At 39.2% G+C, this 22236-nt stretch overlaps 1 protein-coding gene across 3 annotated transcripts in view; it reads right to left on the bottom strand.

Annotated features, from left to right (window-relative positions):
• Positions 1-421: 421 nt before the first annotated feature.
• The window catches only part of LOC124641118 (serine/arginine repetitive matrix protein 1), a 79172-nt gene continuing 57357 nt past the window's right edge, over positions 422-22236 (bottom strand). For 2 of the 3 annotated variants that reach the window (XM_047179101.1, XM_047179100.1), the window contains 16 exons: positions 12480-12641; positions 11595-11885; positions 10928-11123; positions 10346-10433; positions 9046-9177; positions 8375-8668; positions 7840-7972; positions 6892-7005; positions 5662-5844; positions 5012-5146; positions 4313-4481; positions 3540-3670; positions 2989-3094; positions 2314-2432; positions 1672-1903; positions 422-1329 (listed from right to left, as the gene is read on the bottom strand). In XM_047179101.1, coding sequence (XP_047035057.1) covers positions 1198-1329; positions 1672-1903; positions 2314-2432; positions 2989-3094; positions 3540-3670; positions 4313-4481; positions 5012-5146; positions 5662-5844; positions 6892-7005; positions 7840-7972; positions 8375-8668; positions 9046-9177; positions 10346-10433; positions 10928-11123; positions 11595-11885; positions 12480-12535 — 2511 coding nt within the window. In that variant the 5' untranslated portion in view covers positions 12536-12641 and the 3' untranslated portion in view covers positions 422-1197. The remainder of the gene's footprint in view (positions 1330-1671; positions 1904-2313; positions 2433-2988; positions 3095-3539; positions 3671-4312; positions 4482-5011; positions 5147-5661; positions 5845-6891; positions 7006-7839; positions 7973-8374; positions 8669-9045; positions 9178-10345; positions 10434-10927; positions 11124-11594; positions 11886-12479; positions 12642-22236) is intronic. The other variant, XM_047179102.1, reaches the window with a different exon arrangement.

The raw sequence follows: 22236 nt of genomic DNA, 5'->3' as shown, positions 1-22236 counted from the left end.
AAATCGATTAATAACTGGCGGAGTAATCGCGTAACAAACATACAAAAAAAAAAAAAAAAAAAAAAAAATACGGTCGAATTGAGAACCTCCTTTTTTGAAGTCGGTTAAAAAAAAACATATAAGTAGTTTGCTTCTTATACGCCATGCTTATTATTCAGTCTCTTATTAAAATTTAAAGAATTATTATGCCAACGTTACACTAAGAACCGTACTGACTAATGAACTAGTATCGCTTAGTTACCAAATATTCCAGCAGTCGAGAGCTATCGCTCGCTCGTCACTCGTCCAGATACGCACAGCCTTTAGTGGCTTTGTTCCCACATACTTACTAATTAGTGAAGTATTTATATTGGGCGAGCCAGTTATAATGTAGAAATCGACTATTTTGCACCGATTATTGATCGATATAGTTGATTGAGTATGGGCTGGATTTATGATTATTTGATCTCAGACTTTTACATTAATACTGTTTTTTTTTATAGAAGCAAAGCGTAGATTATTACATTTTATTTATTTCACACAAACCTGTGTTATCTGGACCAGATCTCAATAAATTTAATTTATTATCTTTGCAAAGAATTTTTCAATGAATTTATGTAATTATCGAAATCTATCTTTTAATCTCCTAAATCTAGTCTTAGAAATTAGATTTAAGCGTCATCTATATTGACGTATGAGCAACATTTGGTTCTCTCATGGGTTTATTACAATTTAGTAGTAACATACCATAGTCGATTTTTCATTTTATTTAGTCGATTTTATTTCGATTAATCGAATGACATTTTACCCGACTGCAGGGTTATGTTTTTACTCGAGTAGCTAACCGTAAAAATTAGAGATAGTAATTAATTTTAGTAGCATCCCCTATTTCACAACTTGTATATTAATAGAATCTTTAAGAAGCATTTTAAGCTTAGGTATACGATTTTACTTAATCGATATTTCAAGTCAGTCATTGAGCGTATATTCTTCCGAAAATTCTGACTTTAATTCGATTGGGTCCTATAATAAATATTAGCATCTTTTGAATGTTTTCGGATCAAACTAATTGAGTACTAGTGTTGTACCTATCTAACTACTAAAACCTATCTATCCATTATTTGACGTTGACATAATGAGCTGATAGTCAATATTCAATCTCTAACAGCCAAATTGATGGATAGATAGCTTATAGGAATCCACCGTAAGTGTTTGTGTTCACTGTGGTGTTTGCATTTGCGTTTTCCGACATTGGCAAAGCCATTTGATGATGCGAGCGTTCCGTTCCACGACGCTAGGTGGCTCTGTGTTGCGGTAGATTTGTTTCTGAACGCCGCCTGGGCCTTGCACCTAGAATAATAAAATAATGGAGGTTATTAGAGAGTTAAAAAAATAGGATGTGAAAATGTCGGACCATTATAAGATAAAACACTGGGGATGTATCTACTTTTGAAAACTCATTTCATCCAAGATGGCCGCCCAATGTGACATAAGTAAGTAGGTACACAAAAGTATAAAATTCCTAAAGTATATATAGTAATTATTAAGATATTAGATCAATCATTCTGTTTTGAGCAGACTCGAAGGCTCATCCCTTCACAGGGATAAGACATAAGACTGAATTAAGAGTCTGATGCATTACTTCAAACAGCCTTTATATCCCAAAATGCCCTCAACCCTCAAACTCCTTACCGTATAATCAGCAGTAGCAGCCAACTGGTTGGAATCCACAGTGGATGCCGACGAGAAGAACACGGGACTGTCCGGGACTGCATCCCGGACTAGCGCGTCGTACTGCCGGGGCTCGAGGCCGAGGCGCTCGAAGAAGTCCTGCAGACGCGAGGCTTCCTCTGAGGGGCTGTCGGGAGACTCCTCGCCCTCGCAGGGGGCTGAGGCGGGGCTGCGCCCGTCTGTGCGTCTGTACCTGATTGAAAGGACATTTTGTAGCTAGAGTTATGTGGTTTTAAATACATTTTGGGGGTACAGTTTGAATTTGGGAGGGTAGAAAGTGATTTGAACGGGTAACTTTTGCTGGGACATTACTTCGGTCTTTTATGAAAATTAAATAATAATAACTATCATAATTTAGATTTATTGCTTAAAACCTTTTTCATACATTATTAGTTTTATTATCATGGATAGGCACTAAAGTAAAAGTATATTTTCATTATGAAACAGATGAATATTCGATAGGAGACATTACGAAGTCTTAAAGGAAATTGTGAAATTCTGATCATGTTATCCCTTCTCTATATGAACAAAAGCTCAGATGCTTGTGGCTGCAGTGAGACAATACAATGGCTGATAATAATGATAATTTAGAACTATATTTACCTGTCAGAGATATCGGATTTGGACCGGAGTATAGGTCTGGGACGCCTCTGCTTGTAGCGCAGACACCGCTGCCGCTTGAACGTGCCGAGTGGTGACGTCACCTCCTCCGGCGGACATATCTGTTAACAAAACATTTAATTAATTTATATAATTTTATTATGTAACTGTATAATGTGAGCAACAAGAACATCATCTTGCCTGTTGTCCCCAAACTTTAAAGGTAAAGTCGTTTTAAAAATCTTAACGATTTTTCACAAGTCGTGGGGGTCTAGTGTTTAAAGCACCACAATCTCTGAAGTATAGTGTGAAGGAGCTATTCCAGCTCAGGTACCAAAGCACCTTTCCTAACTTTGTATGTAATTTCATATAAAGATACCAAAGGCTGGTTAAAAGCGAAGGAAAACATCTCGAGGAAACATAGACTACAAAGTCACCAATCTGCATTGAGCAAGCGTGGTGATTAATGCTCAATCCTTCTATGTGCGAGAAGAGGCCGCAGCCCAGCATTGGGACAACAATAAAGGCTCAAGATAGCGATTTTTCAAAGTATTATTTCTCAGTTTCAATAAATAGGTAAATCGTGAGAAGATGATGGCGCGAAATTTATGACCTCCTAATAGAAGTTTTGCTCCAGCAACTATTGTAGTCATAAACTAAGAAGTAGACTGTGCTGACCTGCGTAGCGTTGACATAGTCCTGGTTGTCATCAGGACGACTCCTCACGCGCAGCTCCTGGTAGTGCGGCTGCTTGCTCACCAGCTCCGTGCTCGGCTCGTGGTACCTGCAGGGGAAGGCGTTACTATTAATTTCATATTAAATCATCATGCGTTACCATCATAGATATGTTTTCTCCTCATAAGTTGCTATAATTCTTGCCAAGACACACCTTTGGTACACACATACCCCGGATACCTAAAAATGAATCCTACATACGCAGTACGTTCGCCTGGTCTCTTTCCGGTCGTGTCGGATTGCCGTCCCATCGGGTAATGAGAGTGAAGGAATAGGGAGTGCACCTGTGTCCAAGCAAATGCTTGTGTACTATAATATGTCCTGCGCAGTTGTATAATCACGATAATCGGCTAGGAAGACATCTCCATCATTTTCGCCTCTCGGTATGTTCTGGGCCGCCAAGATATTTGACACCATGGTATACAGTATATCTACTTGGTTCCCTGTTCTGAGCCGCCTTAAAGTTTGGCACCAGGGTATACTTAGTTCATTACCTGGGGTAGTCCCGGGGCACATCCTTCCGTCCGACGCTGAGGCACTTGAGCGGCGCCTTGTAGGTGCACTCGTAGTCGCCGTAGTCGTACCCCGGGGGCTCGTCCTGGAACTGTGGGGGCGGAGCGCTGGCCTGGGGGACGAGAAACTTTACTAGTGAAAAAAACAGAATGTGAAAAAATGAATGTTTTCTAAGGAAAGAAGGTGTTCCATGTACTGCGGAATTATGTAACCTATTTATCCACTGTATTTTGATTAGATAGATACATAGAAATTTCACATAATTTATATGGAACTGAGGTCAATATTTCATTCGTAATCGTAAAAGAATGGATAGATAGAATATGGAAATCCACCGACAGACAATTTAGACTAGATATTGTAGAGCTGATTGATATGTTTAGAGCCGCCTATCTTTTATTGAGCAGTACGAATGTGACCTATGTTGTCGAAGTGTATGTGCATGTGCATAGTGGTGGTGATGCTTGTGGGGCGGTGGGGGGGGCAGCGCGGGGGGCGAGGTGGGAGCCGACACGTAGCACTCCAGGGAGGCTCCGTACTCATCATGCCCCGAGCCGGCCGACCAACATAGTTGGTCGGCTTCCAGTCTAACCGGATGCAGCTGAGTACCAGTGTTTTACAAGGAGCGACTGCCTATCTGACCTCCGTGCTCTAATGCTCCATACTCTGATGCTTCTTACTCTAATGCTCCATATTCTGATGCTCTCTGATACGTAGGATATGTACCGGCTGGTGGAGGAATGTCTATATATACCTGGAAGTGTATCCCCACTCTGGGTGCATGTGCGTAGTGGTGGTGATGGCGGTGGGGCGGCGGCGGGGGCGGCGCGGGGGGCGAGGGGGCGCCGTCCTGGAACTGCGGCGGCGCCGACACGTAGCACTCCAGGGATGCCCCGTACTCTGACACGTAGGAGTTGTAGCGGCTGGTAGAGAAAGAAGAGCGGTTATAGGATTTTTTTAGTAAGAATAAGAGCTGGTGACTTTTGTCAGAGATGACAACTGGGTGACATATCCGCAGACTTGATAAGGGTGTCAAAATTGACACGCTGACAAAAGTCACCAGAGCGCGCTCTCTCTAGCTCTTAGCTTTCTTTGGAGTGATGTATGAGAGAATTTTGGACCAGTTTTCATATGGGCGAGTGGACAATCACAATTTTGCCACAAGTGTAAGGCCGAGATTTTACTAAAGCGAAGCGCAGAATTCTCCAATCCAATGGAGTTAAAGGTGGGTAAAAGATGAATTCATATGTCACAGTTGTCGAAATTTTTTGTCACTACAATAGAAGTCCAAAACCTATATATATTTGAGAAAAGAAGATCATCATCAACTAGAATCAAACTTATTTCTATTTTTGACGTTCATAAGTGCGTGTAAAGGCCTAAATGAATAAATGATTTGATTTGACCTGAAAAACTGATTGTAAAGAAAGTTGTAGTAATCCACTGTAACTACCTGGCATGTTCATGTTGCGTAGAAGAGCCGGAGTCGGTGCGTCGATGCTGCTGCTGCGAGTGCGCGGGGGCGCTGCGCTGCGTGTAGTGCCCGCTCGAGCCGCCCGAGTCGCGGGCGAACGATGAACCGCAACGACTGGGAGATACAAATAAGTGTTTGTTAGGCTTTTATTCGCTGAAGAGGTAGCTTTTTCAAAATAACTGTCATAGATCACGACTGTTACTAGTTTTCCCAAACATCTACTGCGTAAAATTTCAACTCTTGCAAAAAGTAAACTATGTATTCCAAATCCCTTTCATTTTTATATTAAACGAGTTATATTTCCAAATATACCAACCTTTACTGTTTGTCCAGAATTTCACATATTACAAAGAGTATTCGGAGAAGACGTTGTAGGACTTTAAGAACTGCCCTTTTAAAAATCTAAAAAAAACTCGCTTATTCTTCCCCTACACTATCTAAGTAACCCTGAAATTCGATCCTTCCAAAGCTCAAGCTGTTAGACGAGAATACCAGTCTATAAGACTCCGGGCGAGGATAGTTGGAGATGACTTTTGTAAAGTTCCTGTTGACTAATCTACAAACAATCCGCATATCTTAGGAACCTGCAAGGCTCTCCTAAAATGACGGTTTTCTTCCCCCTTGCTCACCTGTTATAAGACTGATAGTTGTCGTCCCCCGGCGAGGGGTGCTCGGAGAAGGCGTCGCAGGACATGAGCGAGGAGTGGTTGGAGCGCGTGCCCTTGGACGAGCACGACGCCGTGCGCTGGTGCGTGGAGTGGCGGCGCCGGCGCGGGGACCGGCCCAGGGTGTCTGTGTGGCCAGCGTTAGCACTACGGAGAAGATAGATTTATATTTTAAGATAATTTAGATGAGAGGTATATAACTTTAAAGAGTTGCCGACCCTAAAATTGTTGGGAAAAGACTCGGAAGTAATTGTTGTTTAGTTGGGGTAATCAAGATCTTGTATTCTCTGATTCTCCGTAATGGTGTGTCACCTACCCCCAGTGGGGTTATGATCGTAAAAGAAAGAGAACCTTCTCTTTCTTACGAGATCATCCCACTTTTATGTGTTTCCCTCATGATGAAGACGATGTCCTTATACATATAAGGAGATTATCCAACTGTGCAGGACATGTTATAGTACTATTTATAATGCACCAGCATTTGCTTGGACACAGGTGCACTCACTATTCGTTCACTCTCGTAGCCCGATGGGACGGCAATTCGACACCACCGGAGAGAGATCACAACCAGGACCGATATATTTAGTATACATATAACTCTAAAGAGTTCGTGTAATCAAGGTCCAAAAGTTGGTGCAATCCTCCCAGTGGATGATATGACAGTGGGATGATAACCATGAAAATAGGAGAACCTTCTCTTTCTTCCGTGATCATCCGACTTTTATGTGCACATGCTGGATTATGAATGCAGAAAATACACGGTTTACTGCGTTTGCTCCAGCTTTTCTTAGCTATCTAATAATTTGTAAAATTGTATCCTGGATCATTCAAACCAGTCTTCTTCTTGCCCTACCCCCAAGTTATTAGGTGTCGGAGCATCAAGTTTTCCGCTTCTATTTCATACTGCCAGCCATCATACTAACAACCAATCTATTTTATACATGCATTCATTGATTTTATTTGATTGATCTATTGATGATTGCCTGAAAGACAATAATCTTTAAGTATAAGCAGCTATAGTCCTCTTTCAGAAAGTCAATCAATCTCTAGTATTAGTAACTACGGATATTAAATAGAAGAGTATGGAAGGAGAAAACATGCTGCGCCGACCCCAAATAAAATTGGGTTAAGGGCAGGAGGACGACGATGATGATGAACTATGGATATTAAATAACATTAAAGGCAGTAACTCACTGTTCAGGATAGCAGCGTGTCTGCGTGTGCAGGTCGGGCAGCGACTTGTGGCTGTTGATGTTGGGGCAGCCGCTGTCATCCTCGCGCATGCTCGGCTGCGAGTGGGAGTTCGACCTGGAAAGATGCAGTTGAATGTTTAGTTACAGAGTCTTGAAAAGTATTTAATGTTTCAGGCATTTTCAGAGCTTACTAAAGAAACCTGAAGTATTTTTACCGACTTCCGAAGAAGAAGGTTTGCAATTTGAACCAGTCTAGAAGCTACCTATATTCTTATATTTTCCGTGCAAAGTTTGATTTGTGAGGATGACTGTAATTTCTGTTCAAGGGCTATTGAACCCTCTCTATAGTCTGTTTTTTAATCTCGTAGACTAAACTGACATTACGAGTGTGGTCAGTTTATTGCAAATTCTTAAATAGTGATGTGGCACGACCGAAACTTAGCGTTAATAAAATCAAGTATCGTTTTTTTACAATAAGTCATCCTGAAATAATGGGCTTATCCTTGATGATTACGCATGGCTTTGCGTGGTCAGATATCCCTGGCAGCTTGTAGCACGTCGTACAGCCGTGTGTACGTACGTGAATTTTAAATATATGACTTTGAATGACGAGTTGAGTTTGAGTTACGATTCAACGAACCGGTATAGTAAGTACAACACTGCACCAAAGAGCTAGCAACATTATTTGTAAGTTTGACATATTGCAAGTGTCAATTTAGTCTACGAGATTAATAAATAGACTATAGTGTTTCATATTATTTTGTGGTAAAAAGACTGCCCGACTGCCAAAAAAGGGGTTCTCTTTTTCTTATCCGTTTGTTTCTTATTTTCATTAATTACAAAAAAGTTCTCTAAAAAAGTGTAAATCCTTCAAATCATTCACATAATGTCTCTAAACCAGGTCTTCCCAACACCTACAAAAACTACAAACGACCCCCAATAGAGGTACCTGATGTACCGTGGTGCGGAGTGTGCGTACTGCGCGGGCGGGGAAATGGCGGCCACGGGGTCCGCCGGGGACCCCGACCCGCTCCCTACCGGCTCTGGTAACTCCATGTTCTCCGGGCTTGAGTGGGAACTCGCTGGAAAGAAAGAGATAAAAATGAGGACTTAATTACCATATCAAGTTAACATCATGATCATGATATCAACCAAGTCCATTGCTGAACGTAGGCCTTATACTATGGTTTTAAATACGGATCAAAAGACCACTGAGTACAGAGGAAATAAAAAGGACCAGAAATAATTTTGCAGAAATGGGGGTTACTGAAGAAATGAGGGTATAAAATATAATTATGGGAATGAAGGTCGTTACTCTTCATTTTAACTGGCCAAAGTATAAAAAAAATATAAAAAAAAACTATGAGTATTGCCATGGGAAGTCAAATACTAGCACTACCTATGCACGATTCTGAAGTAGGTCCGGGAACCGGAAAGATCCCTATATACCTCATGGACACTTTAGCCGATAAATAAATACTTACGCATAGAATATCCACTCTTGATCACCACCTCACTGGGTCTCTGCCGAGGTATAACAAAAGACTCCGGGAAGAACACCCTCGCGTCTCCAAAGCTCAGAGGCCTGTTCATCTTGTCCCTGTGGTCAGGGTCCGACTTCTGGGCCTTGGACCCTGAGGTCCCTGAGGAGGAGGTCCCTGAGAAGGTCCCGGAGAAGGTGCCTGAGTTGTGCTGGGAACGAGGCATGGTCTCCCGTTCAGGGTATGAGTCCTTTAGCCGTCTTGTGTCAGCGTATACTTTGTGCGCTGAAAGTGTACCTGTGGGAAGAAAAGAGAAGATTTTAGTCAAGTACCCAATACTTTATTCGACTTCATTTGCCACTTTAAATTGGTCATTAGGTACGTGGACCTTACATTCTGGCAAAAGGGTGCACTATAACAATGCCTTATTTTTCAATTTTAACGAAAGACCTTGGTATAAATCATGATTACTTTCGAGGAAAAGTGCTGCTTACTCTTTTCCCAAATACATTTTTTGGGATTAGCTCCTAGTGTAACCGGATTCAGCTGATTACCAGTTTCTCACATGGAGCAACTGCTTATCTGGCCTCTTCAACCCCCTTAAGGCAACCTGGTACCCCTCGATAAGTCTGTCTATCAAACTTCCTAACTTCTTAAGTTACAAATATACTAACAAACAGCGAAAGGCGGCGAGTAGACGTTCTCCCTGCTGTCGGCATGCTCGAGCAGACGCCGCAGCGTGTGCTGCAGGCCCTCGCCCGCGCTGACTGCGCGCCGCCCGCCGCCCATGCTGCGGGTTGTGCCGTCTGCAAGTATTTTATCAAAACTCAATAATAAACCTTTTTTTATTTATTTCAAAAAGGCTACAAAAGCTCTTTTGAAACGTCAAGTTAATTGCATGGTCTCATGGAGAAGAACCAACAACAAACTCCATGAATACTCTTTTTTAAAACGTCATATTTATCGGGAACATAAGTACTTAGTCCATTTCCTGAGGTACAGGATCAACATACATTAAACTATAAGTAACAGTGACCTGCGTTCAGGGGATCTTCTGAGTGGACCCGAGTAAAAAGTAGCTGTGATAGAATTTTTTTGAAACCTTTAGTTACTCCCAAATTTTTTTCCAAAACTGGTTATTACTAGGGCTACATGAAAAAAGTTGAAAAATAATGTAATTTCATGACTCAATTAACTTAAGTCACATTTGATGTATGAAATTGAAACAAATAAAGCCATATCAACCGCCTCATTTCGGCAGTCAGCATAAATCGTCATCAAATAAACACATCTAGAACTCGTAGCCACAGATCCGTCAGCTCTCGAATGCGGTTGACAATGACTGATGGCCGACAAAGCCATGAATTAACGATGGCCAGACCACCGCTATTCATCTTTGAGAACATGTCAAAACAAGCCGATTTATGCAGTGCACTGATAACGAGGAATACAAGTGATGAATTGTTTTTTTCTTTAATTTGTTTGAGACAAAAGGTTTTGATGTGCTGGATTCTGAATACATCATTTGATTCTGCCAATTATTATTCGGGTTTCAATTTCAAGTCGGAGTTACATTTAAATAACAAATAAAAGGACAATGCCCGAGATCAGCTTCAGTTACTCTTATTTAATTTTTTCATGTAGAATCTCAGATCAAAGAAATAGGTGTAGAATAGTAATAACAAGTAGAATTTAGTCAAACGCTTATTCCATATTTCTCTTCTGACACTAATTTCAACCTTGTTGTAATCACACAAAAATCATTCATTTAACTCCCAATTCTAGTCGAACCTCTTGTATTGTCATCATACCAAAAACACAGGTGCTATATTATGCTCCTTATTATAAGGTTAAGGATTGCAGGAAGCATCGTTCAAGGTGATGATCAACCTGATCGTATTTGTTCTCATGTTGCAGAATTGTCAATGCCATACAAAACATAAGTGATAAATAAGATCGTCATCAGGTACTCACAAGGATTGCAGCAAGCATCGTTCAAGGTGCCGGAGCTGACGAGGTGGCAGCCACCGGCAGCTATCGCCTGCCCCAGGCCACTGCTCATCTGACAGACAAGAGGATTACATTGTAGGATTGCAAGAATATTTGCAAGCTTGAAAGGACATGCCATTTGTATACCTACTCCCCATTCTTTTGTCGTGAAAGAGGAATATGTTAGTGTTATGTACGTAACATATATTCTTTTATTTATTTAATAAATAAACTATGAAAGACTTACAGCTATACAAAAACTTAACAATAGAAAGAATCATATCAGTCATAGTCGACAGAGAGCCAATTAGAATTTTAGCTATTTTGCAAATCAAGTAATAAAAACTGGGTATTATGATATCCCTGATGGGTACAAAAAAAATGAGATAGGCGAACGGCAATGGCATGTAGAACATAGCTCCTTTGACTACGGGCTGGTGTCAGGTACTGGTACCTGGTAGAATACTATTATCATGAATGACCCTGCCTTTTGGAAATCTGACCTGACCCTCAATTTTTTTCATTTTATTTTCTGGAAGACCCATATACCCAATTACAACAACTCACCCTCAAAGGCAGTTCCTGCTTCCTATCCAGCACAGTCTCAGACTTGACATAGAAGGCCTTGGTTTCTGCCAGCAGTTCGACAGCGGACTTGCGTTTCTGCTGCTGAGGCGGCGCTAGGGAGCGCGGAGCCGCCATACCGTCCCTTGCTTTGCGTGGGAGCTTGAAGCTGGCGAATAGAGAGTCTGCGAGACGACGCCTGAGAAGTAGAAAGAAAATTTGCGGTGTTGGATTAATGTAGGGTTACTAGTCTGGAATATAACTGTTTTCCCTATTTTTTTAGAATACAATCATTTATTTGCCATAAACATGTGTGTACCTACACACCCAGGTGCATGCGTGCAGGGTGATTATACAATAAGGTAGATATGTGCTTAAAAACATGTTTGTCACTTGCCATATTTGCATGCCGCAAATATTTATAAAATTAACTATGGAAATTTCGGCCGTTGCAGCCAAATCCCAGAGCAACTTCTTCTCTGGAATAGAGAAGCTTCCAAGTGTGAGGAATTTTCTCAAATCGGTTCAGTAGTGAGAGCGATCAAGCATTGTTTGTTAGATTGCAAGCTCTACAGATTTATAAATGGTATGTTATGAAAGGTTCGTATCACTATTTTTATAGACCCATTCTTCTTACGTTACTAAGTAGGAACATGTCTATCTGACTTACCTAGGCGGCGACTCAAAGGACCTCGAAAACGACGGGCAATTGGCAGCTCCTTCAAATTTCTTGCGCACTTCCTCGACCTTGGACCAGCCGGCTTCCACGTTAAGCCGGCGGTTTAGCGGCGTGGCTTGTGACGCATGCTTCGCGAGCTCCTCCCTGGTCCTCTTGACTGACACCTCGGGGATCTGGTCACGGGGGCGAAGGCCCCGGGCCTCGTGGCATCTCTCGATAAACTGCTGCCGCCGAAGCGAGAAATTCACTGATTGGTGACAGTCTTCGTCGTCGTCTAAACACCTGGAATTGTGTATTTATTTTTTGCCGTTTAATATTATTTCTTTGACGCAAAAAGATAAATAGAAACGTGCTTAGTGGTGTTAATAAAAATTGCAATTGACAAAAACGACTGCATAGTTTTTGCTGTGTTGATGAAATATGACATCAATGGTGAAGTTTACCTACTATTTGGTCTAGAATAAATAAATAGATTTTTCCACGATGTCACCATAACTTGGAAATTATTCTAATGATTAGGCAAATAAATTTTTGCACAGTCTTGTCTAGCTAGCTAGTCATGTCTAAAGCTGCAAATATTTGCTGACTTCTACCGTTTACCTTGATATTTAAATAGCTAACTGACTTATGTGTTTTTTTGGAGTACAAACACATGTTCAACGACTTATAAAAGTAGCTGAACAACCTCCTATTGCTTCCACGTCAGAGGCCGTCAGGCGGATTCAAAAAAACTCTGACACTAGGGCTTGTTATATAGGTGATTAAACCTGCAGCTCACTCGATAAGAAGAAGAAGAAGGAGAGAGGTTTTCAAGGTTAACTAGAGGTTCAACTAGAGATAGTTCAACCCAACAAATCCTGGTCTTTCAACCCTCACCTAGCGGGTTGCGCAAGGTGCGACCTGCAAGGCTGGTAGCAGGATAGGGCGGCCATGTCTCGGGTGGGGCAGCCGGGGCGGGCGCGGAGTGCAGGGGCCGACGCCTGCGCCGCTCATCATTCGAACAGCCGTCACTCGAGACTCCGCTGCTAACACTGGCTTCTGTAACAAGAATTGAGGAGTTGAGAACTTCAACTATCACAAAGTCCCCCATGGGAATGTTTATACGATATTTTTTACTTTGAAAGAAAGACTATTCGGCTGTTTGTATGTCTGTAGGTTACGTTTTGTACCTCTATATAGTCAGAAGGTAGCAAAATTAACATTAAAATGGAAGCTTGTAGGAATACTAGCCTCGTGCGAATACATAATAGGATCATCATCCTCCGAGTCTTTTTCCTTGTTGGGGTCGGCTTCCAGTCTAACCGGATTCAGCTGAGTACCAGTGCTTTACAAGAAGCGACTGCCTATCTGACCTCCTCAACCCAGTTACCCGGTCAACCCGATACCCCTTGGTTAGACTGGTGTCAGACTTACTGGCTTCTGACTACCCGTAACGACTGCCAAGGATGTTCCATGACAGCCGGGACCTACAGTTTAACGTGCAATCCGTAACACAGTATCGATCGTAATCCGAATACATAATAGGATAAATAGCAAAAATACTTCAACACAGTTTGTGGTAATTTGTTATAATTTGTCAGTTTACATCACCAATGAATGCTATAAGTGCCTACAAGTTAAATATTTGAACTCCCGCTACTTTCACCGTATGACGCGACATCAACTGTTAGGTAAGAATGAAGAGTAGCGTAAACTATAGGTACCTGTTTAACTTAGCTGGAAAAAGTGCCGTGTCAGCCATAGAGTTAAGTAACGATTCGTCTATACGTGAAACAAAGAGTGATAAATGAAATAAGTACTAAGTAATAGATGATTCTTTAGAGTCTGAAATCGCCAATCCGTCTTGAGCAAGCGTGGTGATTAATGCTCATTCCTTCTCTATATGTGCAGTCTACATATGTATATCCTGCAGTGAGACTTTAGATATGACTACTCCCAAAGTTACTTTTGACCAAAAACATTATGTAAAGACAATAGGACTTCCAACTACCTCAATATCATATATTATATAGGTATGTTCTTATATAAATTTTAATTATCCATTTGTAAGTTATAAATTGGAAAAGTTATATACCTTATATCTACTTATCGTACTAAATACCAATGAACTCTATCCAATTTAGAGCTAATAAAGGAATAATTACAATTACCGAATGTTCTAATTAATGTTATAGAATATTTGGGTCGCGTCCCACAATTAAGGCTGACCACTGTCCATATTGATGAATAGTATCCGCACACACATTAGCTCTATTAAGCGGCATGACAGTACTGACCGAGTGCCTTAATGACGTTATTGTGCTCCGGTTGGTGGTTAGTGTGCTATTATTTTATGTGGTTCAGTTTAATTAAACGTTGATCAAATATTTTTAGCATGTATATTTGTGCCTAGGCCTATGTATATAGGTCCTTCGAGCCGATCATTCATGCCCTATTGAATGTTCAAATAGGATACGAAATGTTTGTCTTTCGAATGTAAGCCACATGATTTTTATTGTTGTAAGCAAAGCTTGTAACATTTCAATTAAAGCTTCAACGCGTACAGACACGAAGTAGTGCCTTGAAAGTTGAAGAACACAGTCCAGTCTGCAGTTACACAAATTTTCCTATGATTACACAACCTTCTGGCAATTTTCCAAGCTAGGCTCTGGGTTTGGAAAAAAGGAACAAACTTGGTAACATAGAGTGGAGGCGGATCTACATATTTCTGTCTGTAAGGAAATCTGACAGATTTAAACGCGACCAAAGGACCGGAATCGCCCTCAAACTCAGAGAATCACACGTACGAATTCACGAACGAAGTACGTACGTAGATTGCAATTTCGTCTGCCATTTTCGCGAACCTACCACATTATCCACATTGTCCAAATGCTTCCACAAATTGAACTAAATACACTTAAAAGCTTATCCACTTCAATTTGCTGTATAGAAAGTTGGCACCAGTCACCACGGGAAAACGAAAGTACGTACGCAGTGTTTATCTAGTTTTTTCTTCACAAATTACCCGCGTTTATGTGAAACTTCTTCGTAAACAAAGCAGACTAATGCCACGCTTGAGTCAATTGAAAGAAATAACGTCGCTTTGAGAAAGATTATGATGTCTTTAGGACAGTAATAAATTGTAATGAGTGTTTTTGATAATTCCACCATTTAAACTTAATGGTTTTGACCTTGGGTATTTAGTGCGAGGGTAATTAGAGTATTTTGTGTTTGTTTTTTGAGACAGTTTTGTAAATTACAAATAATAATTGAGATAAGAGTATTCTAAGGCTTTCCTCGCATTTCGAGTTAACGCTTTGTAGTAATCTTTAGCCATGTATGTATATATAGCAAGTTATTTTAAACACCCATGATTACATACTTAGAGTTTCACGACGCTGCAAAAGTACTGCGTTTGTAATATTCGATAAGATTTAAGAACGCATTGGTTGAACCTATTGAACGCCCATTTTCATCAGATATTAGGTCATCAGGAAGCAATACCTACACCTTGAGACACGAATTATCTCTTTTATTTAGCACTAACAAACAAGCAATTATCCCAATACATTAATATCCCTTTGTCTTCAACCTACATACCTACTTATCCCTCAGTGCGCTATTGTTTTCTACAAAACTAGACTGTTTGAGATGAATGACTCCTCATTGATTGGAAGACTAGTCAACATCTTATATAAGAGGAAGTACCAATCGATATCACGTCTGAGAATAAAAAGAAACTAGTTATCTTTGAAAGCGGAGTACCGCTGTGTCACGGCGCTTACTCGTAACTTTTGTAACAAAAAGATGTTCGTTCATTGGTAACCATTCTGACGAGTAACTGCGTCGTTCATGTTTCTATTTTGCCGATTTTTACCAACTAATGCAAACTCTTCCTTGAGATTCCTCCCGCAGCTCTTGAGAACTACTACTAGGACCTGGTTAAAAAGTAGAGCCTAGGTAACCTATGTCCTTTTTCAGGCTCTATACTATATTCACCTTATTACAAAACGTGGTCTTAACAAGCATTAGTAGGTACTAAGTTTAGATCGTCGTAAACAAAGTAAATGGTCTAAACCTAGGTTTACACCAAGCTGGTGCTTTTTAAAACCACATTTGATAATAAGGTGGTATATGTATCAAGAACTTAAATCAGTTCAGTAGTTTAGGATAAACACTCAATCCTTCTCTTTATGAGACCTTTGCTCAGCAATGGGACAATAATAAAGGCTAATGATGACTTTTGGCATGAAAGTCATAATGTAATTTGACCACCGGCTAGACAAAGTCGCAGACACGAGCTTGTAAGTTTACACATAATCCCTGATCAAGGAAATAAGACACCGAATCAATTACGTATTCAGCATTAGCAGGAAGGTGCAAGCTACGTAGTGCAAACTCGTTAGATCAGCGTTTGAGGAGTGATTGCATGGCGTGATGCAGACTGGACGCGGCGTCAGCGAAAACAAATAGTACCTACCTACTTAGCTTCTCTTTGATTTAATTGTATATCATTTGATGAATCTCAAGAGTTTTTTTCAAGAACTGGTTGAACGCGCTACTGGTTGATTTGAAGATTTCTTTCAGTGTTACCTACATTTCAAACACGTGTCGAGTATCCAAAGTCTCGATTAACTGTCTGGCAGCAATTAACGCTACATATTTTTCATATATTGTTTTATTTTAGTGTTCACTTTTGCCGAGGAAAACTATAGGCTACTTCTTAGCCGGCTGAGTCAAGTATTTTCCTCGGGATACCAGTGAAACCAATGTAGAACCGATTCAAATGTTAGAATAGGCATGATGACAAATTTTTAAATTCCTTTGTATGATGTAGGTATACGTCTATTTTATATGAAAAATTATTAATTTTAAGAAAATGCGAAGTTTTTTTATCAAATAATTGCATTTTTCTCTGTCCACTTTGAATCCGGCGCGAAAACGCTTGTCAGTGTCATGTCGTCACTTGTGACGTCACGACTGAAATTACAAGACGCAAGTAAACAACGCTCGTGCAATAATTAAGTTTTTTGTGTTATTAAATATGAATTCGAAAGTGCATAGGTGTTGTGGGGTCCCCCAGTGTAAGAACACATCCAAAACAACTCCTGATAAGTTATTTGTGTACGTTCCTCACAATAAAAAAATACGAAACAAGTGGCTTAAACTTGCAAGGCGAGATTCAAAAGCAATATTGCCCAGGGTACAACTTTATTTTTGTGAAGATCACTTTGATGTAAGTTATTACATAGTTCTCTAGATTCTAACATAGACGTTTTTTTAATTAAACTAATACACTTACATGGAAGTTTTTTTTAATTAAACTAGTATACTTACATGGAAGTTTTAACATTTCTAAATTCAGCTGAACAAAAATCTTTATTTGATGCCAAAAACTCTCCCAGCATTATGATATAAATTCTAGGCAAATTAGCGCTGTTTGCCTTGATAAATACGGGCTCCATAAACTCGTGTTATACACAATTAATTAATTAAAAACAAAGATCGCAGTGGAAGTTCACAATAACGAAATGTGACTTTCGCGCGAGTTGTTTTGAGAAATGACGTCACGAGCTCTGATTGGTGTTCAAGGTATCATGGCGGATTGCCTTATTTCGTAATTTTATTTTATAAAAATACATATTAATCACATTATTAATAAAGAAAACAATGCGCGTTTTATATTCCAAGCTTCAAGTTTAATTTAATAAATATATTATTTTAATGATTTTTGATTACTGTCATCATGCCTATTGTCAATGACGTAAGAAATATCGACAAAAACATTGCAATAAATAAATAATGCGAAGATCATTCACTAAACTATCCTTGACCCGAAATCGATGCAAATAAGACTCACAAACAAGATGTCACGCGTGCATCTGTTGCGTAAGATGTTCACTTTCATTGTTACGTTCTGATCTATAGGTAAGAACTAATATACTATAGAAGAAACATTTTTTCGTTTGTTTGTGCGCGAAAAGCTCCAAAACTGATAAGCAGATTTGTAAAATTCTTTCACTGTTGAAAAGCTACACGTACCCCGAGTAATATAGGCTTCATTTTATCCCGGGTACGTGAAGGACTTCCTCTGCAAGGTGGGTGGGGTGGGGAAACCGCGGGAAAACGGTATTTAATATATTTCTATTAAAACATAGTATGATAAGTTTGCCTGTAAGTTTTTCACGGTAATCGTCTGAACTTATCAGAATTTTGCATGAGGTCAATTAAGAAATTTCTAATAGCCAGTGTGTGTGAGAAACCTTTAAAATAAAGCCACGAGGAAAATACATGAACTTACCTAATACATAGGTAATTTATCCTTTGCTATGGTCAAAATAAATGTTGAAATACAAAAAAACACGCCAGTAGACATATGGACCTAGTTTTGTAACAGCCTTTTAAACTTCCTATAATTACGTTAAAATTAATTTATTCATATTTTTTAAGCAATAAAATTAAGATTTAAATTAAAAGATGGGCTTAACGGTCCATATGGTAATAGTGTCATATGTTACGTTAAGAAATTAGCATAAATAAATAAATAAGTTCGTTCCGTGGGCCACAAAATAAGCATCCCACCTCTATACATATACCTCTATACATGGAGATGCGAAAAGTTGCAAAAATACTTTTTTTTTGTTGAAACAACAACAGTCACTTTTATAAACTGAAGCTACCTTTATTTGGACTTTGGTCACAATTAATTTCTACAGAAAGTTATTTATAAATGTCGCCAGTTATTGCCAATCGTGCTTTCAGGTCTTTAATACCCACGTAAGTTCAGGAGGCTTCAATTGAGTGAAACACTCAAAGTAAGTATTACGTAGTAGGATATCAATGTCCTTACGAATAGATATTAACGTTTACAATTGAGTAAGATAAAGTCTTTGTCATCAGATTAGCTATTTCTCCAAGATATCTCCCGCTAATTTAATGGCTTGCAGAATATCTATGTATGTTTACGTACACATTAAGTATACGTATAGCATAAATAAAGCTGAGCATCGCACTTGCTGTTAATATTACCTAGTTAGTAAGTGGAGCAGTGCGCGCCATCTTATTATTTTCAAATGTGGAACACAATTTTTATGGCGCGTATCGATCGGCGAAATTAGGTGCTTATCAAAATTATTTCGCTAAGTAAATTAATGTCGAATTTCACAAAGATATGACACAAATTCGACGAATTTGGTATTCGGCGTGCAAAATTTTTCAACAATAGCACGTTTGGTGGTTTTTATCGTCACATCAAACCATACGCAGCACTTACTTGTGAGTAATTTTTGCAAGCTTACTAAAAATTGTATTATGGTCGCAACTCATTAGACAAATATACATGATTTATACATACCTAATGGGTGAAATATTGTTCTTTGAGAGAAAATAAGTAGCTAAAAAAATATTAACGCGAAAAAATTAATTATCCACTTACATTATAATTGACATGCTTCCACAAACACTAAAGTATAAAACTTTAACGGCCACAAACACAAAACCAAAAACTATTTTTTTTTCTGGCACTCCAAGTTTGGTGTTAGTCAATGACGAGAATAACAACTATATATTAATTTTAAATTAAAACGCCACTTTCCGATCCATAGATATTTCATTCACAAAACCGAGAATATCACTGGGTGCGTTCGCTTCAGTGTCCAAAATGCTAATAACTAGACTCTCAATTCGCATCACCAAATAAATAGTGGAACGTAAAAGATATATTGTACTATTAAATGAAGATTCCTTAAATACCCTAATTAATACTGTACGTACCCAGTTGTACGAACATTCGTTAATTAGCGTAGTTAAATTCTTCGATGTGCTAATTACTATCTATTTAGCATGCTCAATTACTAAGAACTTGGGTACGCTTTGAACAAAACGTTACTCAAGTAAATACGCGGGGTTTATTTAATTGAGGAGTTCTAGCAACTTGTTAATGACAATTCATAAGCATGTACCTAAGTTATGTTTTTATGCTATTACCTTTTTGAAAGCGCGCCAAAGTCCAAATTGAATAGGTATTTAATAAACTACTTAACCCACGAAAATTAAGAGATCAAAAATTAAGTACCTACTAGTAAAAAAAAAACGGTACTTAGACGCTTTTATAAATAAAAGAGTGTGTTTCTACCGCTTATGATGCACTTATGCACGTAACATCTAAAATCCATCCTGAAATTCCAGTTCATATTTTCCGGCTGCATCATCAGATCTACTAGATCGATATTACAAGCATATAGGTGCCAATTTTCATGACCCTACGATCCTTGGTAGATGGGTAAATTAATTAGGTACCAGATTCCACTCATTAAAAGCTTATTTAAAACTATTAATTACAGCAAAACTATACAACTCCAATATTCAGAACATCACGAATTTTGTAAAGGCGAAATAACGGCAGAAAAAAAAACATTACAAATTCATAAAGGGGGTGTTCAAAGCGAGTTGAGGAATTTTCAAAGAGAAATTGAGCCAAACAAAAATTATACCACTCATTTCGAGTTGTTGACTTACTAAGGATAATTCTCGTTGATATTATTTACGGAACAGTTTTTTTTTTAAATGAATGAATAATTCAGTTGGCTTACCTACTAGCGTCAAAATAAACAGAGCAGGATGCTATGTTTGTAACTCTTTCACGCCAAATCAAATGGCAGTAGGTAAGTAATATCACACTGGGCAAATTTTTTGCCTTGAACGAGTGTGTTATTATCAAAAATCACTGACTTCTAACGCTATCTTTTTTGTTCGTCAACTCGCATTTCTCAAACAATAAAATTCTATAAATTTGGAAGAAAAACCATAATCATTTCACACATTAAGTATTAATTTTTTACCGCTCTTATAAAATAATCAAATACGGCTTAGTTCAAACAAACCGGCGCGGCGGTTATTACTCATTCGATCACAGGTGAAGCTGCTCATTACCCCACGTAACACATACTAGCACAATTATATCACACACACACGCATACCGCGGTCTAACTGTACATTGCGAAATACCGCGCGTGCGCATTCGCGCATGAGATTCAACTAGATACAGCCTATTTGTATGTGACCTGTGCCATGGAGGCAGATCAAAAATATGTTTGTTATTGGTTATTATACCAGTAAAAGATATAAAGAGGCAAGCTAACCCCAAACCCAAATAAAATTGGTAACAGGTCAGGAAGAAGAAGACCAAGGCGTATTGAGTTGCTTGGGTAACTGGGTTGAGGGGGTCAGATAGAGAATCGATCCTTGTAAAACACTGGTACTCAGTTGCATTCGGTTAGTCTGGGCGCCGACCCCATAATTGGGAAAATGCTAGGTATGATGCTGAGATAGTGAGAATCTATGGCCAATCGAAGATCTTTGTTCTACAAATGAGATCCGTAGTACATTGTGCTGATTTGATGATCCACAAACAACACTATTTCACAGTGTAAGTAAGTACAAGTAAACACAATCCAAGCAATCAATATTATCAACAACCTACATCTATTATTGAAGAGCACTTCAATCGAATTATTGTGTCCTAATAACAACACGTTACTCAGCCAAAACAATATAATCCTTGTTCTTTTTTATTAAAGTTCATTTTGCAACGGAAAAAAATGGATAAATACGCCAATCTGAAGTGTTCTACACGATTTGGGCTACATTTCTTGTTTACGTTTCCTGAGAATCAGTGTATCAATTTTCATAGGTGCTTAGGTATATTAAGAATATCTGTAGTGTTTTTTTAACTATTCGGTAATTAATTTTTATGTCTGTAATGTCTACATACTTGTACAATATGTTCTTGGTGTATATCGATGCAAGGTCAGTAATTTTATATTAATAATTTTACGGTTAATTCAGAATTCAGAAACCGTAATGTCACTCTCACTCTCAACCGGTTTCTGGGTAAATAACTCAATTTTAACAATTTTTAAATTCTAACCGTTAGCAAAACTGTTACTTATTTGAAATACATTATAATTTAAAACTTTGTTAATTTAATCATAAACTGTTATGATTTTTAAGGCCAGCCTTTCATCATCCTCCGAGCCTTTTTCCCAATCATGTTGGGGTCGGCTTCCAGTCTAACCGGATTCAGCTGAGTACCAGTGCTTTACAAGAAGCGACTGCCTATCTGACCTCCTCAACCCAGTTACCCGGGCAACCCGATACCCCTTGGTTAGACTGGTGTCAGACTTACTGGCTTCTGACTACCCGTAACGACTGCCAAGGATGTTCAATGACAGCCGGGACCTACAGTTTAACGTGCCATCCGAAGGCCAGCCTTTGCATTATAATCAGGCCCGCCGCTAGCTGTTTGTTCGCCCGCGTGCAAAACTGATTATGCCACCCTACGACTACATACGTTTTGACAAAAAATATATAAGGGGGGGGGGGTAGATCCAAGGGGTCCGGACCCCCCCGCCAATTCATATCCATCTTACTTGTCCAACAGAATAAAATATGTACATGCACCGCTCTGATTGCAGAAAACCCACCTACTTTTGGATAAATAACTATTGCAATACATAACATACATTACCTACACATAACTTTTTATTTACTTGAAATGTTCAGAGTAACCTAAGCAGTCCTGGGTTAGCCCATAAGCAAACTAAGCAATTGCTTAGGGCATCAATGCAGTGCAATCATTACCCAAGTGTATTAC

Source organism: Helicoverpa zea, chromosome 22 (assembly GCF_022581195.2).
Source record: "Helicoverpa zea isolate HzStark_Cry1AcR chromosome 22, ilHelZeax1.1, whole genome shotgun sequence".
NCBI lineage: Eukaryota > Metazoa > Arthropoda > Insecta > Lepidoptera > Noctuidae > Helicoverpa > Helicoverpa zea.
This window is presented reverse-complemented; position numbering and strand designations above follow the sequence as displayed.